General features: G+C 38.1%; 4 protein-coding genes and 1 long non-coding RNA gene across 5 annotated transcripts; 1 reads left to right on the forward strand and 4 right to left on the reverse strand.

Annotated features, from left to right (window-relative positions):
• Positions 1-141: 141 nt before the first annotated feature.
• Positions 142-8,112, forward strand: LOC5505205 (sorting nexin-4). Its single transcript, XM_001625995.3, has 15 exons — positions 142-324; positions 761-872; positions 1,386-1,415; positions 1,494-1,571; positions 1,634-1,705; positions 2,316-2,363; positions 2,448-2,503; positions 2,801-2,873; positions 4,331-4,392; positions 5,016-5,081; positions 5,416-5,508; positions 6,318-6,420; positions 6,884-7,059; positions 7,132-7,246; positions 7,867-8,112. Exons 1-15 carry the CDS (start codon positions 143-145, stop codon positions 7,912-7,914), a joined length of 1,314 nt encoding a protein of 437 aa, XP_001626045.3. The 5' UTR covers position 142; the 3' UTR covers positions 7,915-8,112.
• A 1,704-nt stretch (positions 8,113-9,816) lies between these two features.
• LOC5505208 (40S ribosomal protein S13) lies at positions 9,817-12,568 on the reverse strand. Its single transcript, XM_001626010.3, has 7 exons — positions 12,422-12,568; positions 12,174-12,222; positions 11,043-11,121; positions 10,658-10,741; positions 10,508-10,593; positions 9,994-10,094; positions 9,817-9,890 (listed from the first exon to the last, which is right to left on the reverse strand). Exons 1-7 carry the CDS (start codon positions 12,442-12,444, stop codon positions 9,857-9,859), a joined length of 456 nt encoding a protein of 151 aa, XP_001626060.1. The 5' UTR covers positions 12,445-12,568; the 3' UTR covers positions 9,817-9,856.
• A 1,097-nt stretch (positions 12,569-13,665) lies between these two features.
• Positions 13,666-14,923, reverse strand: LOC125558947 (Werner Syndrome-like exonuclease). The gene has a single exon (XM_048720490.1). The coding sequence runs from the start codon at positions 14,871-14,873 to the stop codon at positions 13,830-13,832; it is 1,044 nt and encodes a 347-aa protein (XP_048576447.1). The 5' UTR covers positions 14,874-14,923; the 3' UTR covers positions 13,666-13,829.
• A 1,201-nt stretch (positions 14,924-16,124) lies between these two features.
• Positions 16,125-17,448, reverse strand: LOC125561062. The gene is made up of 2 exons (XR_007307075.1): positions 17,080-17,448; positions 16,125-16,656 (listed from the first exon to the last, which is right to left on the reverse strand). It is a non-coding gene; the product is annotated as an uncharacterized LOC125561062 (long non-coding RNA).
• Positions 17,449-17,914: 466 nt separating this feature from the next.
• On the reverse strand, positions 17,915-19,814 carry LOC125556763 (Werner Syndrome-like exonuclease). Its single transcript, XM_048724145.1, has one exon. It carries the CDS (start codon positions 19,777-19,779, stop codon positions 18,736-18,738), a length of 1,044 nt encoding a protein of 347 aa, XP_048580102.1. The 5' UTR covers positions 19,780-19,814; the 3' UTR covers positions 17,915-18,735.
• Positions 19,815-20,063: the final 249 nt, after the last annotated feature.

Consider the following 20,063-nt stretch of genomic DNA (forward strand, 5'->3'; position numbering starts at 1 on the left):
CAAACATTAAAAAAAAGCTTTGAAAGAATAGATTAGAATATCAATCAAAGAAATGTCTAAAATTCTGATAATTGAAGAAAGGAAGTATGGGTAAATTTTGAAGATTACTACCCCTCCCCTACTACCCATAGAGCGACCGGAAATGCCATGCGCAATAATATATTCCAAAATGGCGGAGGTAGATGATGGAGAAAGCGAGGGTAGGGTACGTTATTTTCCGGAAGGCAGCTTGCTTAACACCATGATCCTCTCCATCACCGACTCAGAGAAACGGGCGAGCGAATACATAAAGGAGCCCTTTACAGTTTACCTCATCGAATCAAAGTAAGTCGATCACGTTTTATGCTATGTCAATTTCATCAATGAGAGATGTCTCCGTGACGATCAAAACCTAAAGACACAATTATTATTTAACAGCTGTCTCTTTTCTAAAATCGGTTTTCACATACATAGATTTGTTTATTCTTTTAGCTTTTTTTAAACTCTATTATTTTTAAGAATCACTTTCACGAGTTTATGTTGTTGTTTTGATTAACTAGTTAGCTACTAGAATCCGTCCGAGGTGAGACGTTTGATTTTTAATACCTTTTAACTTTACTTTAATGTTCATTTTTAATAGAAGAAAAAAATATATATAATGGTGGAGATATCTTTACAAACGACTGTCATTGAAGATTAGAACCTGGAAATATATCTCGGTGTAGTCTTTCCATTGGTCATGTGTCATCAATGTCATCATCTGTACTACTACTGTTTGTAGGTACATAGATGGGGGGCCCCCAGCTGGTGACCCAGATATGTCATGTAATCTATGGCGGAGGTACAGTGAGTTTGAACTCCTTCGCAACTACCTGGTTGCAACCTATCCTGCTGTAAGTATTAAAATCAAGTTAGATGTGAAAAAAAGTAAAGTCTGTTTTGCATAGACCAGTTAGAGCAAAATAGACTAAAAGCAATTTTCATATGAAGCATGTAGTGTGCAACAAGTTTCTTAAATGTTTTCTTATTTAGCCATCGCAAAGAAACATAGAAGCACATGCCCAATTTTGGAAGGCAGCTCATGCACGACCATGTATTTGGTTAGCTTTCCATTAAAGATGGGCACTCATGTACATCAACATTTTACCTTGACCCTCTGTAATGTAACCCTAAACCAGGGCCAACCAAAGCATAATTGTTTCCTATTAAACTGAGTAATTAAAAACAAAGAAATATAGGATATATTACAAGGTCGCATGTAGATGATATTTGTCTTGGGGTGTTGATATTATCTCAAACAGTGGAGCAAAAATACATGTTAGATAATATAGACACAAGAAGATAAAATTGTTTAGAACAGCAGCTATCTGATGTTCTGTTTATTATATATGGTGTTTTTTTTTTAGGTGATTGTGCCTCCTTTACCAGAAAAGCGAGTAAGTGTGTAGCTCATCAAGCTTCAATTTACTTTTGGATTTTAAATGGTATTAAAGACTTTTGATTCCTTGCTGTAGATCAATCTATCAGCTCTTAGACTTGCTGCTGACAAGTTTGACCCTGACTTTATTGAAAAACGAAGAACTGGATTAGAGGTATGCGTAAAATATTCAAAAAAAATATTGAATTTCACAGTTAACAGTTTTTTTTTTTTTAGAATTTTCTTCTAAGATGTGCAGCACATGGCCAGCTATCACAGGATCCTATTTTTTTAGGTTTTCTTAACATGGTATGTTTATGCAGATGGCCTCTTGTTGTTGTGAATAACGGGTGAATAAAGATTGCTTTACCAATTTCTTTGACATCTACCAATTCACCCATCTGCATTTATATATAGACCATCAGAACAAAGCCAAAATTTGGGAACAAGAAGAAACTAGCTAGAGAATACTTTTATACACCCTTCAAAAAGCCTCATTGCAAACAGTGATTGGCACATGGCAATTCTATGGCTGAGAGGAACCATGGATTACAATATTAATGTATGGTTCTGGTCATGATTTCACAAATAAGCACTGTTGCCAAAAATACAAAAAGGGTGTGTTTCCCGCAATAGACATTGAGGGTGACTGTAATGCCTACCTGCAACAACAATTTATTATCGAAAGCTTGTTTTGTTATGGTTCTGGGAGGATTTCTATTTCCTTCCTGATGTTAATAAACAATTTTTATTTAGAGATAAAACTGACTTTGAAATAGGTGACTCCCCTGAATGAGTGCCTCATCCCGGACATGTAAATAAGCGCCACATTGCTCGTTTGAGCAATTACAGTACATGTATGTCATGAAATAATAGTTCTGCCCTTGATTGTTATTAACCTGTTTGATAATTTGTTTAGGTTGAGGGATGGAAGGACAGTGTTTATGCAACTAATTTTAATAGCAAGGTAACTATTTTTCATTCTTTTATATGGTGATTGGAGATAATATCTGCACTAACAACGTGACTCACAATGTGTTCCTGTTGTTAGGTTGACTCAAGATTACGGAGCCTCAGTGCATCAATTAGTCTAAAGAAGCCGGACAGGTATTGGTTTCAGGCCTATAGACAAAGTTTTGAGAGGGAATTCCTTAAAATATTTAGTAGACCATTTTCTCTTTAGCATCTTGTCCTAATTCACAGTGATACTCAATTTTCTTTTATTGTTATACTGAGAATATTTTATACCAAATATTGTTTAAATTTGTCCAATATATTTATTGAAATATTCTTGTCATGCTGATCATTATATAGAGTATTTTTATATTGAGATTCCACTGTGGCTTAGCTGAAGGGAAAGCCCTGGCCTTTTGCAAGTATGACTTTCATTTTAACAATTTTCAGGAGATTTGAGGACATGAAACACTATGCTGACAACCTGGGCACTAGTGTTGCATCAATGCTTAAAGTCAGACAGGTGAGTGAGGCCCGAGTCATGATTTTTTTATTGTCAGACAGTACATGGTCTGAATGATGTTGAATACATTGTTATTACTCAAATAATGGTCACAGGCTCAAGCACTCCAATCCTTTGGGACCAAGGGTGTCACAGAGATCGGGCACACAGGGAGCACGCAAGAAAAAAAGAGGGGTGAAAGACGCCCTTGGGCAACTGCTCTGTAAAAGCTATTTCTAAAAAGGTTTTCCAATCCAATTTGTCACCTGACTAGACCTGGCACCTTTTTGACAGAAATGACTTATTAACAAAAACTGTAAAAACAGTCTCAAAATGTACGTATTAAGAGGGAAAAGAAATAATATATGCTTAACTTAGCAAACAATATTGGGAAAATGCTATTGAAAGTCTAGATAATTCAATGGGTTGAGTCAAGTTTAAGGGATTTTACTTGAACTGAACAGTTCAATTTATTAAACAAACATTGAACAACTAAATAAACATTAAACAATTGATTAAACATTAAACAATAAAAAACATTTAACAATAATTAAATAAACATTAAACAATTAAATAAATAATTATTTAATTAACCGTTGATCTACAAAATAATTCTGATCGAGAAATCAAACACATTCAAAATGAGTATGAGCCTCATCATAGACTAGAGGTTTCTGTAGTATATTTCACGTCGCAATTATGCCCAAAATTGTTCATTTCTAACAAGAACCTCGGGCTCTGAGACATGACCGGATATTGTGCCCAATTTTCTCCCTACTTGCACAACCCTTCGCGACTGCAGGCAATGTCTGATCTTGAGACTTTTAACAAACAGAGTAGGCTTTGTTATTTAGCAGTTTAGGTGTTAGTGAAGTGTTACTACGCCTGAGGTCTTCTGCTTTTCTGATTAACAAGGATCACTCTGATTGGTCTCATTTTAATTTAATTATAATAAGACCAATCAGAGAGCTAGTTTGCTGCAGTTTTTAGAAATAGCTTTTACAGAGCAGTTGCCCATGGTGTCTTTCACTCCTCTTTCTTTCTCACTTGCTCCCTGTGTGCCCAATCTCCAAGATGCCCTGGGCCTGAGGATAGAGCACTGCAGAAAGTGGGGGCTTGCAGCAAACTAAAAAAAGGTGTCTAAAACCCGGGGGGGGGGGGGGGGGGTCTTTAGGGTAAAAGTGATAGGCATGCTCGTAGGAAAACCTCAGAGACCCTAAAATTTACCATTTCTAAGAGAAATCCTATTTTTTCTTGGATACCTGTGGCCTAATTTTGACCCCTAAAAATATGACAAGGATCCCTATCAGCTCAACATGGGAAGAACCCCCCTGGGGTAAGATCACAGATTAAAGCCTATGATTTTAAGTGAAAAGAACACCTGTCTTGATGCCCCTAAGTGTAGGGGATTGATCCTAGCATCCTGCACTCATAAAATGAGCATACTCAGATCCTAACTGTTGCACTACTCAATCCAGCATATCATAGAATCAACATTTTCCCTTCACAAGAACCATGCTGGATATGGCAAAACTCTCAGGTGAGTATTGTCTTATCTGTTAATGAAAGCTAGGGCAGGGCCAGTAAGGGGGGTCCCTGCACAGGCGCGTACACAGGGGGGGTGCAGGGTACACGAAGGGGGGTCCCTGCACAGGCGCGTACACAGGGGGGGTGCAGGGTACACGCCCACCCCCCTTGGCGGCCAAAAAGTGGGTCATCTCTTGTTAAGGAATCTTCAAATACTATGCTTTTTCCAAATAATACCTATGACTGCGCACTCCCCTCGGCCAATCCTGGGAACACGCCTGCTGCATGTTTAAAAAGTTTCAAAAATCCGAAATCAGGTTTTACGATAAACTGAGAATCAATTTTTACTTGGAAATCACACCTCACGTTTTTTTAAAAAAGCATAGATAATGATTTATGCTGATCAAATTTCACCATTCACGAATCACGGGAAATGTTAGCAATCACAGATTTCAATTTGTCCTTCTCACAATTCACAATAAACAAAAAATGTTCCCGGATCATGAAAATAACCCTTACCATCCCTGCTAGCAGATAATATTATTGGATAATGAAGCTATTGTTTTTATTTAATTTAATACTCTGTTGTATAATGTACAAAGTTTAGCCAATAAAACTAATTCATTGATTCATAAGTGAATGGAGCACACTTGAAAAAGAGATGGGTGATGGATTACAGAAAGCTGGCCACTATATGGACAGGTTTGTGCTCATCATGCAGTTTTATTTCCTTTTCATTTTTTCTCTTATTCACTCATTTTTTCCTTTCTACTTATCTTTCGTAGATGCCCCTTTTTTTTCTTTTAATGTTATTCTATAGGGCCATACTCAGGCATGGAGTTTACATTGGCCAGCCTTTTTTAAAAAAAAAACAGTGTACATATACTGTAATTTAATTTACCTTTTTGTGCTCAGCAGACCATCCTTTCCCTTAGCAAGAAAAGGCTTCAATTAAATCAAATTATTGGCAGCTGAATTTAAATGTCATCTTTGATGCCTTTGTTTATAGTTTTGTCATTTTTATGGTGAATTCTAGGTTATCAGCTTCTGTGGATAATGTGTTAGAAGATGACGAGCTGACATTTGCAGATCCCCTCAAGGAATACCAGTTATTTGCTGATGTTCTAAAGTAGGTAACATTACCTTTAATAAACCGTAATGATTTAAATAAGCGCCCACTTTCATTAGATTGCATTGACATGCTCACATTACAACACTGGCCAACATATATTACCCCTCTGAGTTTTATATCTGTATGAGTGCAAATTTCTTTCAGTATGCTTATCTTCAAACACTTTGAAGAACTTTATTTACTGTTGTTTCACTTAATTGTAAATAAAATTTTGTTTTCAATCGATTGGTATTTTCTTAGGAAATTAAATAAGAACTTCCTCGCCAATAAGCACACCCCCAAAGACCTGAACAATTAAGTAAGCAAGCCAGGTGTATGTGGTACAAGTAAAGATGAAAAACAGTAAAAACCTGATATAGTAACCTAACAATAAGCTTGTCAAGTTTTTATTTATTTCAAATGAAAAATAAAAGGGCCTCAAAACACTAACTAAAAACAAAAATGGAATGGCATTGAAAGGATTTTTCCTGTTTATACATATTTCGCACCTAGATGGTTTCCAAGCATGTCAACTTCCCCAAGGAGTTACCAAACGGTATAGAAAATACTGTGTTAAAAAACCCAAAACTTGTTTGATGGAACTCAAGACAAATAATGTATGGTGGAGGATTAGTTCAGTGGCGCACTTGTCGATTCACAAAAATCGAAGAACCGAAATTAATACCTAATACTCTAAATTCTCAATAAGCACAATTTCTATAAGAACCTAAAGATGCTTGTGTGTATACTGTTTTGTCACTTAGGTATGGTTGTAAAAGAACATATGGAGGCTTGTGTGTATTAACTGTATTGTCACTTTGTTATAGAATGGTAGCAAAGAAACAGTGGCTCCGTCAGTATGATCTGGAAAAAGCTGAGGAAGCATTATCTGCAAAAAACAAGCAGAGGCAAGACCTGGAAACACAAAAAGTAAGATATAATCCATTATAATACTGTCCATGAGTTTGGTCGGTCAGTGGAGACAGGACTGGAATCATGTCAAACTCCAAGGTGCATGGGACTAAGTTTAAAGCCCTTATAGGATGATTGAGATTTTATACAAACAAGGCCTGGAAGCACAAAAAGTAAGACATAATCCATTATGACACTGTCCATGAGTTTGGTTCGGGGGCGTGCTTCTAGCATTGAGTAAAACCTTTTTATAGAAAAGATGATGATGACACTATTAGTGGTAAAGAGAGACATTCGTACATATAGACGATAAACATTTTTATCAGGAAAGTTTTCCACTATCTCAGGGTGTTTGACTCGACAAAACTCACCACTTCATTATTGACCATGAATCAAATTAACAATTTAGCTACTGAGAAACTATTCAAACACACGCAAAGATTTGTTTAAAGTTTGAACTCTCGTTTTATTTTTCTTCCAGCAAGCTGTAGCTGCTGCCACCCCCGTACCCAAAACCAGCAACTTCTCTTTCAAGGGTCTCTCCTCCATGATATTCGGAGCGGAGACACACGACACCCTTGAAGGGAAGAGTAGCGTACTTGATGAGCAAATACAAGAAGCTGAGGCGGCAGTGGAGGCGAAGAGGGACGACCTGGAGTGAGTGGCAATTTCTCAGTTAAACTTTTGACGACCTTGTTTCGTTTTAAGATAAATCCATAACTGTTTCAGATTATTTGTAAAGGATGTCATGACAGATTATGAACGCTTCAAGAGACAAGAGGTCAGAGACCTGAAGGCCATTTTAGCCGCTCATGTAAAGACACAGATTAAGCTGTGTAAAATGGTAAGAATTCCTGATCACATTAAAACTTGCGCAACTACAAATACTTGTCTCTTGCATTTCTCCACTACATACAGTAAATGCGCGTCCATTTTCAACGGAGGATCGGAAATCAAACGGTTTCTTCATTTTAACTGTTAGGAGTCCACATATTCGAGGAACCCTAGTTGGGCTGTAGGCTTTGTGCTATCTGATATGGTCTACTGCAGCCTTATTAGATCCATTATTGAAAACGCTGTAGCTGTATATGCTGGCCTGTCACAATCCCTCTCTAACGCCCTTGAAAGTAGGAAAGGGGCAATATGCAATACATGCGCTGGTATCGCCTCCCAGGGGGGGGGACTCCCCAGAAAGGTAGACGGGGCCATCAGTAAGCATAAACATCGGCCATCGCGGGTTTTTTTCTGTAATTTAGTTTGTAACTGCGATAGCATTGATTAAACTATAAGTATTCCTCGATGTTGATTGATACCTTGATGTTGAACTACGCTGAACATCATTTCATAGTAGAATAAAAGGTTTCTATGTTTTATTGTAAGTATCAGAAGAATGAGTTTCTTTTTAATATTACAACTTTGTATTATTAAAACTAGATACATTGTTTCTATTTCTATTATTTTTAGGGGATGTCAACGTGGCAGAACATGAAAGAGACCGCACAGTCATTGTAAATAATTTTAATACAAACTTCAGCATCAACTAAGCGGCTTTATATAGTTTAGTATTCGGTTCAAGTTCTACAGAATCTATAATTCATTCTCTTATTTTCAATCATCCAAGTGACGCAATCATTACGATAGCTTATATTCCATAATTTGTATTAAAACGATAGAGTTGCTAGAATCAAATAAAACCTTGATAAAACTGAATCTTGTGCAAAATTATATCACCTTTTGTAAAAACACTTTCTGGTTCAAGAGAGAGAAAAAAACTCGTTTTTGGATGCATAGAAAAGTTGTGAAAAACAGTTTTAGGTATGCTCGGAACTTTGTCGAATCTGTTTATTGTTTTGTTCCTACACTGCAAAAATTTTGGCTGAATTTCTTTACGTAAAGAGGTTTTTTTTACATCGCACACAGCAAAAATATGAAATGTAATCGAAACTCAAACTCGTTCCAGGGCCCTCTCCAGATCGCTTCTTATTTGCAGGAAAGGGAGAGGAGACAGGGAACGAGATTGAATCACAAATTTTCCCATGGTGGTGTTTCTAGTTGAAGCCAATTTAGGGTTTTATGTTCTAGCTTTTAATTAAAATACTCGAGCTATATGATCATAAAAAAACTAAATCATCAATAACTCAAATTTAGCTCCAGTACACGTCTTTTAAAGAGTATTTTGGGCGCTAAAACCCTCGTGGTCGGTCATCCTTGCATTTGTTTAATTGATGCTTGGGTAATTACCCCATTGAAGCATTGTCAAACACTATCCTTTTACTGTCCTACTATTAAAATCTCCCCGGTATGCAGGGCAACACTCTTGGTTCCAACGCACTACAAGTTGTTTTCTTGGAGGCATAGGAAAGTCGTATATAAAGTACATTGGTATTGCAATTATTTGCATTTCTACATGGCCACGCTATAGATAAAGTTTTAACGCTCTATATTTAACTTTTGGAGTAAGCTAATTTTTAAAACTTTCCAGACTTTTTCACTTCTAAATTAGTGAGGCACCTCAACATTCATCATCATCTGCTATTTCGCATCCAAGAAATCTGGGATTAAATAACCCATCATTCATTGCCAAAAAACACATATCTAAAATGACCCTTATTCATAGCCAAATTCGACATTTACTGTCTGGAAATAGCTGGCAGTCAATCATAACACTGTGACCAATCACTTACTGGGTATAGTCAAATGGTTTTTGAAGTGACAGTGAAAACATGAAAGCCATTGATTGTTTAGACTGTTGAATGACCACGCGCTATACCCAAACGAGAAAGGATTTAGATTTTCTTAGGTCACGCAACAACAAATTTCTGATGCTTTTCATACTTTGCCTTACAGCGCGAGAAGCCCAAGTATGACAACCTTTGCAGTGAGTACACAGAAAGCGGGCCATGTTTCGGCTTCAACACCGTGAACATTTTGGAAAAAAATGTTCAGCCATTGAGAAACGCTGTATGTTTCTTGTACGTGTAGCCGACCGTGGGAAAGCGGCTCGATCACTCGTAAAAATACGAGTGATAAACAACGTCCGGCGTTTCTCAGAAAGCCTTTTCTGATTGGTCAAAGTTGTCCAGCATGGCCCGCTTTTCTGTGTCCTAACTAATTAATTCGCATACTTTTGGTCCCCCCGACCAATCACATACGGCCTAGACGGCACGCAATCGCCCAGAAAGAGCTGAGGAATCATCTACGTTAGCTAAAGTACAGAGCGAGCTTTACAAAGATCAAACTTGGGTGAATAAACAAAAAACTACCAAATTCCCAATAGAACTGCCTTAGTTAATTAATTAATAGTTGGTCACACTTGGACTTCACGCACCGTAAGTGTCTGGCTTGTAATGCAAACCAGGGTTAGCAAAAAAGTTTGATACCCCATAACCTCTAAAAGAAAAAAAAATAGAGACATTCTTTCAGTTGGTTTTATTACTGATATTCATGCTACAGTTTATGCCACAAGAGCAGACGCAGTGGATGATTCACTGAAAAGAAAGGAATTTTTCTATAAGTTAACAAATTCAAGAAAAGCTGATATTCATACCCATCACCCACACATCAATTATACTTATTTGTAATTATACTTACTATTTCCAGTTGGGAGGCAAAACTCTCTTGGTCTTGAAGTAGCGAGCAAGACGGTGGATACGGCTTTCAATCAGAATAAGCCTGAACTTGGAGTCCTTATCCTGATAGAAAAAAAATGTGTTTTAACATCTACAGAATGGGGAGTAAAACAAAACTTAAATTAGGATAATTAACATTTCTGCTAAGAGGTAAAAAAAATCAGTTAACAATCATGTAAAAATCTAAAATCCACTACTGTGAAAGTCTGGTTTGGGGTAAACCCATTGCTCAAAGAGAATTATAGCCTTATTTTTTTTTCCTTCCATAGTTTTCAACCAGAACACTGCCATGTACACTTTCTACAAAACTTCTTCTCTATAATTAAAATGGAGGGATGGACCTCTATACTTACTCTGGAGGAGGTGGTTTCTATTGGTGTCTATACTTATGCTTGAGGGGGAAGTTGGTCTCAAAATCACCCTAAGGGCTGGTCTCTCTAAGTCTTGAGGGTTTGGAAACAGGAAGTGTTTCTCACCTTACGGTTCTTCTCAAGATGTTTCCGAACAGCGACAGCTTTCTTGATGAGGCAGTACAAATCCTCAGGAAGAGATGGGGCAAGGCCTGGGATAAAAAATATGTCAGTTTTCTTTGTAAAGTTTTAGTAACACTACACTTAAAGTTTTACCTTTAGCTTTCAATATTCTGAGAATCTTGTTGCCTGTGATGTAACGGACTTGAGCAACACCATAGGAATCACGAAGAATGACACCTGATGACCAAAATAACGTAAGTAAATAATTACTATCATATTTACCTGCACATAACACATTACCAAAAAACTCTCTGTAAAATCTGGGTTCTTATCATATGTGGAAGTAATTCTTGTCAGCATAACAAAACAAGCTAATGTAGCCAATGAAGCAGGCAAAAATTAATAAGGAACTGTGGGCGGTTCCATCGAGGAAATCCCTTATGAAGAACCAAATTTAAGTCATTCCGAACAAAGAACATCTTTATGTGCAAGTGATAAATAAAGCACTATCTGATCAGTTAGTCCGACAGTGGCATACCAATCTGCGATGGCGTGAGACCCTTCTTGGCAAGCTTATACATCTGTTCCTTGACGTCATCTGATGTCAATTTTTGCCACTGTAGAAAAATAAATAAATAAAAACCATCAGTTTAGGCAAGAGACTGTTTTCTACTAAGTATGGAAGTAGTATGCTAATCAGACGGAAGAATAGATAAGTGGTAGAGTTTTGCATACACCATGTATTTCAAAAAACGTTGTCAGTACAAATGACAAATGGCAGTTCTACAACTAAAAGGTTCTTATGGGATATATTTGTAATAAACTAAATTGATGCCAGAACCATACACGACATTTAATGAATAATAATGATATACTGTACATACTATTTTCTGCATTAGGTAGAATTATATTGTGTTACATCGCTCCTTTTGGTTGCGGAACTGCCATTTGCAAATACCATTTGCACTTACAACATTTTGTGAAACAGGGCTATACAGGTTTATAGGATAGGTAGTTTTAACAGATAATAATAAGGGGGAAGGGGGAGTGTATCATAGGGACATAGTCTTGTATACACCCATTTAATAAATGGTTGCACTGGAGAATCTGTGTGCGGAACCTGCACCATGTGTATAGTGACAGATGAATCAAGGCTCAAAAGGCTTAGTATTCTTACTTTGCGTCTCCTAGCCTTCACATTACTTTCAGAGACCAGGATCTAGTAGTTCTTACTTTATTAATGAACCACTGCAGATTACAACAAATAGATACTCTGAGGGCAACCTAATGTGAAATAGGTGTATACAAATTTAGTGGATGTTTATGATATTTTATCAAAATACTTTAAGTATGGCTTTTTGTGCAAGAATATGTAAGGAAAGATATAAAGCCACGTTTATAGAAAAAGGACAGCATTTTAATTGGTAAAAGTATCTAAAGCTATTTAAGTCTGGAAGTGTTTCGCGTTCTTAATACGAAGATGATTTAAACAGCTAAGAATACAATAAATATACAGCTAGTTGTAGCTGCATCTCAGATAAAGTATGGCAACACCGAGTGCAGACGCCCGGAATGTACTTTAGATTCGAATGTTTGTCGGGATACGAAGAATGTGAAAAACTAAAACTTCGATAATACATAATCACTGAAGGAGAATTTATCTACTTACAGTTGGGACACTTCTACGGTAAGGCAAAGCAGATCCGGATATACCCTTCCTAAAAATCAAATAGTTATCGGAGTTACAAAACGGCAACAAACACGTTTGCAAGCTCAATTCAAGCTTGATTCGCCATGCTTGATTCATCGACAGGAAAACTAAACTTTTAGAGTGACTTTTTGCTAGTTTCGACATAACTTAGAGACAAAAAATATTGATAAAAACGAAAATAGATATTGAAACATTGTCTGACGTACCCAGGGGCATGCATACGACCCATGTTGGCGGATTTGATCTAAAAATTGCCGACCACTTTTTCAAGTTCTGCCGATCCAAGATGGCTGCGAGAAAAGAGATCGACCTCACGTGTCCGCAGTCTATTGACCCAGAAGCCAGTGCGGGTGCTTTCTACCACAGGGGGACCAAGTAGACCGAGACCGCTTATCAAAGGAAAAGATATCGTAAAATGTTTGTTGTATATTGCGGTTAGAAAACGAAGAAAATGCAAAACTTGTCACCATGAAATAATAACAAATTTAAGCAGCAGTTTCACAAAATTGTGAATAAGATTTTCTTTATCTTGTTGACCCCTCATCAGTTTGTATCCCCTACCCTATGCCAGACCTTAAACGACTCACCACCTTATATTTTATCAATGCTGTATTAATAATTATTTTTCATGAACAAGAGAAGTGTTAATGCCCCTTTAGTTGTGCAGACTAGTCCTGCTGGATTGGTTCTTGAATTCACACAATTTTAGGTTGGTTATCAAGTACGGGTACTAAAGATGGATGGCTCTTCCCAATCTCAACATCACATTGTTTTTAGGCTGGTTTACAAGATTTGTTAGATGAAATTGCCATTTAATGTAGTCACCCAAACCACAAGGGGTGCACAGTTCCCAAAGAAGAGGTTCTTACACATCTGAAACCTATGTTGACCTGACACTGTTCCTCTTACTTGAGAAGCAAAATCTGTACCACTAGCTATTACCCCACTCTCTTTGGATACATGTTTGATAAGTGTTAAAATGTGGGATATTTGTGTGTGTATGGTGAGGGTAGGGGGGCCACAGAAATGAGAACATGTTTTACTGACCTTACCCCCCCCTCCCTGCCTCTTATACTCACTTTACAGTTTTCCAGAAACTTTTGGTAGAATATTTACAGTAAGGGACAATTAAGCAGATAATTCTAACCCAATAGGGGGCTTCCACTAAGAGATCACGTGACTCGTTGGGTGGCAAACAAGCACATGCTCAGGCTTTTAGCAGCAAAACAATAGTTACAAAAAGTGACTTATTTAGGGCTGACAAATAAAGCCTGAATTGTTTTCAGAAAGGGTTTAGTTTCCTTTAAAGATTTTAATTTTTTGTCATTCTCTGGTGTGATGAGTGCAGTCATTACTGCGTTTATTTCTGCTTGAATTTGCCACCCAAAAGGTAACATGATCTTTAAGCACAGCAAGTTCCCTATCATAAAGAAAGAAGTTATACAGAAACTGTATAAAAACAGGTTTGATTAAAATGCATAAGAATCAACATCTATGGATATAATTTTAAAATTCCCTTGAGCAGAGGAGATAAGCCAAAAGGAATGAATCTGTTCACAAGAGAAATTGTTTAATTGAGATAATTAAATAGATCACTACCAATTTCCCAAAACTTCATAATTCTCCACTTTCCCCTTTTCCTTTGCACCTTCTCTTGTGATTCTTAGATACTTTGTTTAAAAAAAGCTTCCCACACTTTTTACAATCTACATGTCCTAAGGGTGGCTCAGCTTTTGGTTCATTCAGCTGAGTTACAAAGTCTCTGGAATGCGATTCCTCCTTCTCTGTCGTATCATCAACTACATGACTTTGATGACTTTTGACCTCAATGTGCTCCAACAGGGCTGCTTTACTCTTGTATTTCTTGCCACAAGACTTGCAGCTTACCATAGCCTCTGCTTTCTTACCCATGGGAACACCTGTTTCTATCAAGTGTTGTTCACCAGTTTTTCGCACAAGTCCAGATTTGTGTAGTCTTTGTTTCAGCTCGACAAAAAGCTTAAAACTCACCCAGGCATCAAGAGCGGCATAGGAGACTTGTTTATATGTTAAAGGGAACAGCTCCCAGTTGCTCAGGGATATGTTCTTTGGTTTATCAAGCTCAATTCCCAAAATCGTTTTGGCAAGTTTTTTCAAACCAGTCCCATCTTGGTTTAAAGCAAGAACTTTGGCATAAACTTGGATGTCTGATCTCCCGTTACACAAAATATTTGTATCACGCAAAAGTTTTACTGCATCTCCCGAAATACCACTACCTACTTTAAGTATTCTGATATTACCCAACACATTCAACAAGGAGCGAGGCAACAAGTCCAAACGCATATGAAATAGATGCAACACAAGGCAGGAGTGGTTTACTGCCAACTGTAGTGTAGCTGTCTTGTTTTCTTTTCCTCCTAATTTATTTGGAATAAACTGTGGTCTCCATTCAATATCCATGCCGATAGCAACGGTAGACGAGTTTATGTTTTTGTGTATCCACAAATCTGCATCATCCGGGCATTTCGTGTAGACTACCTCGACACCGCTAGCAGGAGAAGGCAGAGTGAACACTCTTGTGGCTGATGCTCTTTCATTTCTCTCAGTCCATTGATGAGCTCTCTTTCTATTACCATTAAAACTTGGTCTTTTCGTGCCTGTCTTATAAAACTCCTCCATGTTTTTTATTTTTACGAACACGTGACCAGGCAAACGCTTGCGACACAGGGCTCCCAAGCTCGAGAAAAGGCCACCTGAGGCAGAGAGGGGTGAGCTCGTTCGTATATATTGAAATCGATTGTGTTGTAATTTAAGCTTTTTGTGTCTGGGGTGTTATAGAAAAAAAACGTTTGAGACTATAGAACATATCTTTATGAACCGACGTACCGACGGTAGGCATATGTAGATTGTGCTCGGCAACTTTTGAGCAACTTATCGTTGGACCAGCAACCTAGAGCAACTTTAACTTTTGCCTTCCTATGCAACTTTTGGGCAACAAATTGGTATAAAATCGATCCAAACCATCATAAAGTTCGATATTTCATCTAAAAAAATTAAAGTAGATTTAAAAATGGCTCAAATGGTCCTGGACAGCCCTAGTCCAGACCTGGGTCTCTCTTTGCGCTCGGCATTCTAGCTCGCGTAAAAGGACTTGTTCGCTCATGGTCATTCAATAAACTCCGTTTTGTAGCTGGGAAATAACATATTTATTTTTTTCCTCAATGGATTTTCCAACTTTCTTTACCTTAAGGGCCAGGGGCTCATAAGTAGGGACAATCAACTTCCCCACATTCTGGTACTATATAGGTGTCACGGCGTTTCCTAGGTTCAGGATATTTTTAGACGCTCGGATGAGCCAATCAGATTCGACCTTTGTGTTGACGTTTTGGCTGAGCTCTACTGCACGCGCAGTCTCAGGCAAAAAGCTATGTTCTCTCTTCGGTACTTTGCTCTTTTTATTGCTCTCTTCTTTGGTATTAATCCAACCCTACCTAAGACTTTGAATTCTAGCTTGCAATTATTTTGGTAAACAAACAAAACTGACGGATGAAGGATAAAAAATATTCTTCCTAACTGCAATTTGCGCGTGCAGCCTCACGTCACTCGCGCGCACCAACGTCAACGTAGCCAGCTGGTTGGCCCGTTCGTGCGCGATCGTCTAAAAATAGCCTGATCTTGGGAAACGCAGTGACAATAATATACTAGAAGTTCTCGTGGAGAAGTGAAGTGCTCGAGCTCATAGATTGGTTGGTCATTCAATTGCAAGGGTTAAATCAATATTTTTTTAGATTTGTGTGGGGCAGTTCGCACATTTTCCATAAGCCAGGTTTATGCAAGACCCCATTTTCTTTGCAGCCACTGTCTTGGCTGATAACTAACCCTTTCATGGTTTCTCTGTTTGTTTTATAAGAGAAGTAGAACAAAAACAAATTGCTTGTAGTCTTATTTTATTAAACAAAAGAAATTATTTAATTGAAGCCATTGTATGTCTAGAAAAGGAAAGGTGAAGTCTGATAACCATAATATACAATCTGATTAGCTGTGGAGGGGATTTGCAGTCATAGATATTATGGAAAGTAAGTATATTTAAAAAAAAGACTGCTTTTTGGTGGTTGAGTGGGAGGGGCACAACCCGTGTGCCCACCCCGAGCTGCATGCCTGTACATACGCAGTAAGCTATTTGGGTCTAAGTGGTGGCCATGATAATAGCTACTGAAAAGATTACTGCTCATGTATTAGCATATAGTGAACTATACAGAATTTATGATCTCCTGGTTATCCCTAACAGTAGCTTCTGCATGTAAGTACACTGCAGTATTCACTGGAGCCCACTGATCTCTAAATAATCTCTGTGTCTTCTCCGTGGCTGTGTTTGCCTTGGTTTAAAATAATGAAGCAATCCATTTTTTTTTTATTTCTTGGGCAATGATTTGCAATCATAGTAGTTCTGGACTGGACATTGCTGTGGAAAAATAGACTCGAAATATAAAATACTGCAAACCCAGTATCAAGTAAAATAAAGCAATTTAATGTCTGATATTAGAAGGGCCGAGAAGCGGGGCAGAGAAATGAGATTTTTCGGATTTATTTTACATTTCCCTTTATACGAAAGTCTCATCAAATAACGCATAGATCTACTTATTATTTACCCGTCATCTTAGGAATTTGGTTGGTTTGTCTTCCCTTCATAAAGTTATTTCGCTCAGTTGCATTTATAAACAAAGCCTTACAGTACGAACGCCAGGCAATGGGATTCGGGCTGTTTGACTATCTTTTGCTTTTCCAGGTGAGGGGGTAGTTTGATTATCCGAGTTCTTTTATTATCAAATGACAAACTTCGAAAGCCATGATAAGCAAACATCGGATCATAAGTCGTCATACTTACCAAATAATTCTTTGATATCGCCATCGTATTCGCGGTAAAAATCGAAGAAGGAGCTTTCAACATTATCGGAAACACAAGGTAAGTGCGAAAAAATCCTGGTGAATCGCGGACTGCCAAAGGTAGCTCAAATCTTGGTTTCCTTGGAGTCCGTCCAAATCACAGCTGGAAAGGCAACGCATAGACTACTAATTGACGATGAGGGGAGGGGACGTGAGATTTCGTTTCCAAGATGGCGACGGTTTGTTCCACAGGAAACCCAAATCGACACGATGACCGAAATTACAGATGATTGCCCCGACTTATGAGCCCCTGTACGGGCTAATGGTTGCACGAAGCGAGGTTTCGCTTCTGACTTCTGTCCGCAGTCTATTGACCCAGAAGCCAGTGCGGGTGCTTTCTACCACAGGGGGACCAAGTAGACCGAGACCGCTCATCAAAGGAAAAGATATCGTAAAATGTTTGTTGTATATTGCGGTTAGAAAACGAAGAAAATGCAAAACTTGTCACCATGAAATAATAACAAATTTAAGCAGCAGTTTCACAAAATTGTGAATAAGATTTTCTTTATCTTGTTGACCCCTCATCAGTTTGTATCCCCTACCCTCTGCCAGACCTTAAACCCCTCACCACCTTATATTTTATCAATGCTGTATTAATAATTATTTTTCATGAACAAGAGAAGTGTTAATGCCCCTTTAGTTGTGCAGACTAGTCCTGCTGGATTGGTTCTTGAATTCACACAATTTTAGGTTGGTTATCAAGTACGGGTACTAAAGATGGATGGCTCTTCCCAATCTCAACATCACATTGTTTTTAGGCTGGTTGACAAGATTTGTTAGATGGAATTGCCATTTAATGTAGTCACCCAAACCACAAGGGGTGCACAGTTCCCAAAGAAGAGGTTCTTACACATCTGAAACCTATGTTGACCTGACACTGTTCCTCTTACTTGAGAAGCAAAATCTGTACCACTAGCTATTACCCCACTCTCTTTGGACACATGTTTGATAAGTGTTAAAATGTGGAATATTTGTGTGTTAATGGTGAGGGTAGGGAGGTTACAGAAATGAGAACATGTTTTACTGACCTCCCCCCCCCCACTCCCTGCCTCTTATACTCACTTTACAGTTTTCCAGAAACTTTTGGTAGAATATTTACAGTAAGGGACAATTGAGCAGAGAATTCTAACCCAATAGGGGGCTTCCACTAAGAGATCACGTGACTCGTTGGGTGGCAAACAAGCACATGCTCAGGCTTTTAGCAGCAAAACAATAGTTACAAAAAGTGACTTATTTAGGGCTGACAAATAAAGCCTGAATTGTTTTCAGAAAGGGTTTAGTTTCCTTTAAAGATTTTAATTTTTTGTCATTCTCTGGTGTGATGAGTGCAGTCATTACTGCGTTTATTTCTGCTTGAATTTGCCACCCAAAAGGTAACATGATCTTTAAGCACAGCAAGTTCCCTATCATAAAGAAAGAAGTTATACAGAAACTGTATAAAAACAGGTTTGATTAAAATGCATAAGAATCAACATCTATGGATATAATTTTAAAATTCCCTTGAGCAGAGGAGATAAGCCAAAAGGAATGAATCTGTTCACAAGAGAAATTGTTTAATTGAGATAATTAAATAGATCACTACCAATTTCCCAAAACTTCATAATTCTCCACTTTCCCCTTTTCCTTTGCACCTTCTCTTGTGATTCTTAGATACTTTGTTTAAAAAAAGCTTCCCACACTTTTTACAATCTACATGTCCTAAGGGTGGCTCAGCTTTTGGTTCATTCAGCTGAGTTACAAAGTCTCTGGAATGCGATTCCTCCTTCTCTGTCGTATCATCAACTACATGACTTTGATGACTTTTGACCTCAATGTGCTCCAACAGGGCTGCTTTACTCTTGTATTTCTTGCCACAAGACTTGCAGCTTACCATAGCCTCTGCTTTCTTACCCATGGGAACACCTGTTTCTATCAAGTGTTGTTCACCAGTTTTTCGCACAAGTCCAGATTTGTGTAGTCTTTGTTTCAGCTCGACAAAAAGCTTAAAACTCACCCAGGCATCAAGAGCGGCATAGGAGACTTGTTTATATGTTAAAGGGAACAGCTCCCAGTTGCTCAGGGAAATGTTCTTTGGTTTATCAAGCTCAATTCCCAAAATCGTTTTGGCAAGTTTTTTCAAACCAGTCCCATCTTGGTTTAAAGCAAGAACTTTGGCATAAACTTGGATGTCTGATCTCCCGTTACACAAAATATTTGTATCACGCAAAAGTTTTACTGCATCTCCCGAAATACCACTACCTACTTTAAGTATTCTGATATTACCCAACACATTCAACAAGGAGCGAGGCAACAAGTCCAAACGCATATGAAATAGATGCAACACAAGGCAGGAGTGGTTTACTGCCAACTGTAGTGTAGCTGTATTGTTTTCTTTTCCTCCTAATTTATTTGGAATAAACTGTGGTCTCCATTCAATATCCATGCCGATAGCAACGGTAGACGAGTTTATGTTTTTGTGTATCCACAAATCTGCATCATCCGGGCATTTCGTGTAGACTACCTCGACACCGCTAGCAGGAGAAGGCAGAGTGAACACTCTTGTGGCTGATGCTCTTTCATTTCTCTCAGTCCATTGATGAGCTCTCTTTCTATTACCATTAAAACTTGGTCTTTTCGTGCCTGTCTTATAAAACTCCTCCATGTTTTTTATTTTTACGAACACGTGACCAGGCAAACGCTTGCGACACAGGGCTCCCAAGCTCGAGAAAAGGCCACCTGAGGCAGAGAAGGGTGAGCTCGTTCGTATATATTGAAATCGATTGTGTTGTAATTTAAGCTTTTTGTGTCTGGGGTGTTATAGAAAAAAACGTCTGAGACTATAGAACATATCTTTATGAACCGACGTACCGACGGTAGGCATATGTAGATTGTGCTCGGCAACTTTTGAGCAACTTTTCGTTGGACCAGCAACCTAGAGCAACTTTA

The sequence above is a fragment of the Nematostella vectensis genome, chromosome 2 (genome assembly GCF_932526225.1).
Source record: "Nematostella vectensis chromosome 2, jaNemVect1.1, whole genome shotgun sequence".
NCBI lineage: Eukaryota > Metazoa > Cnidaria > Anthozoa > Actiniaria > Edwardsiidae > Nematostella > Nematostella vectensis.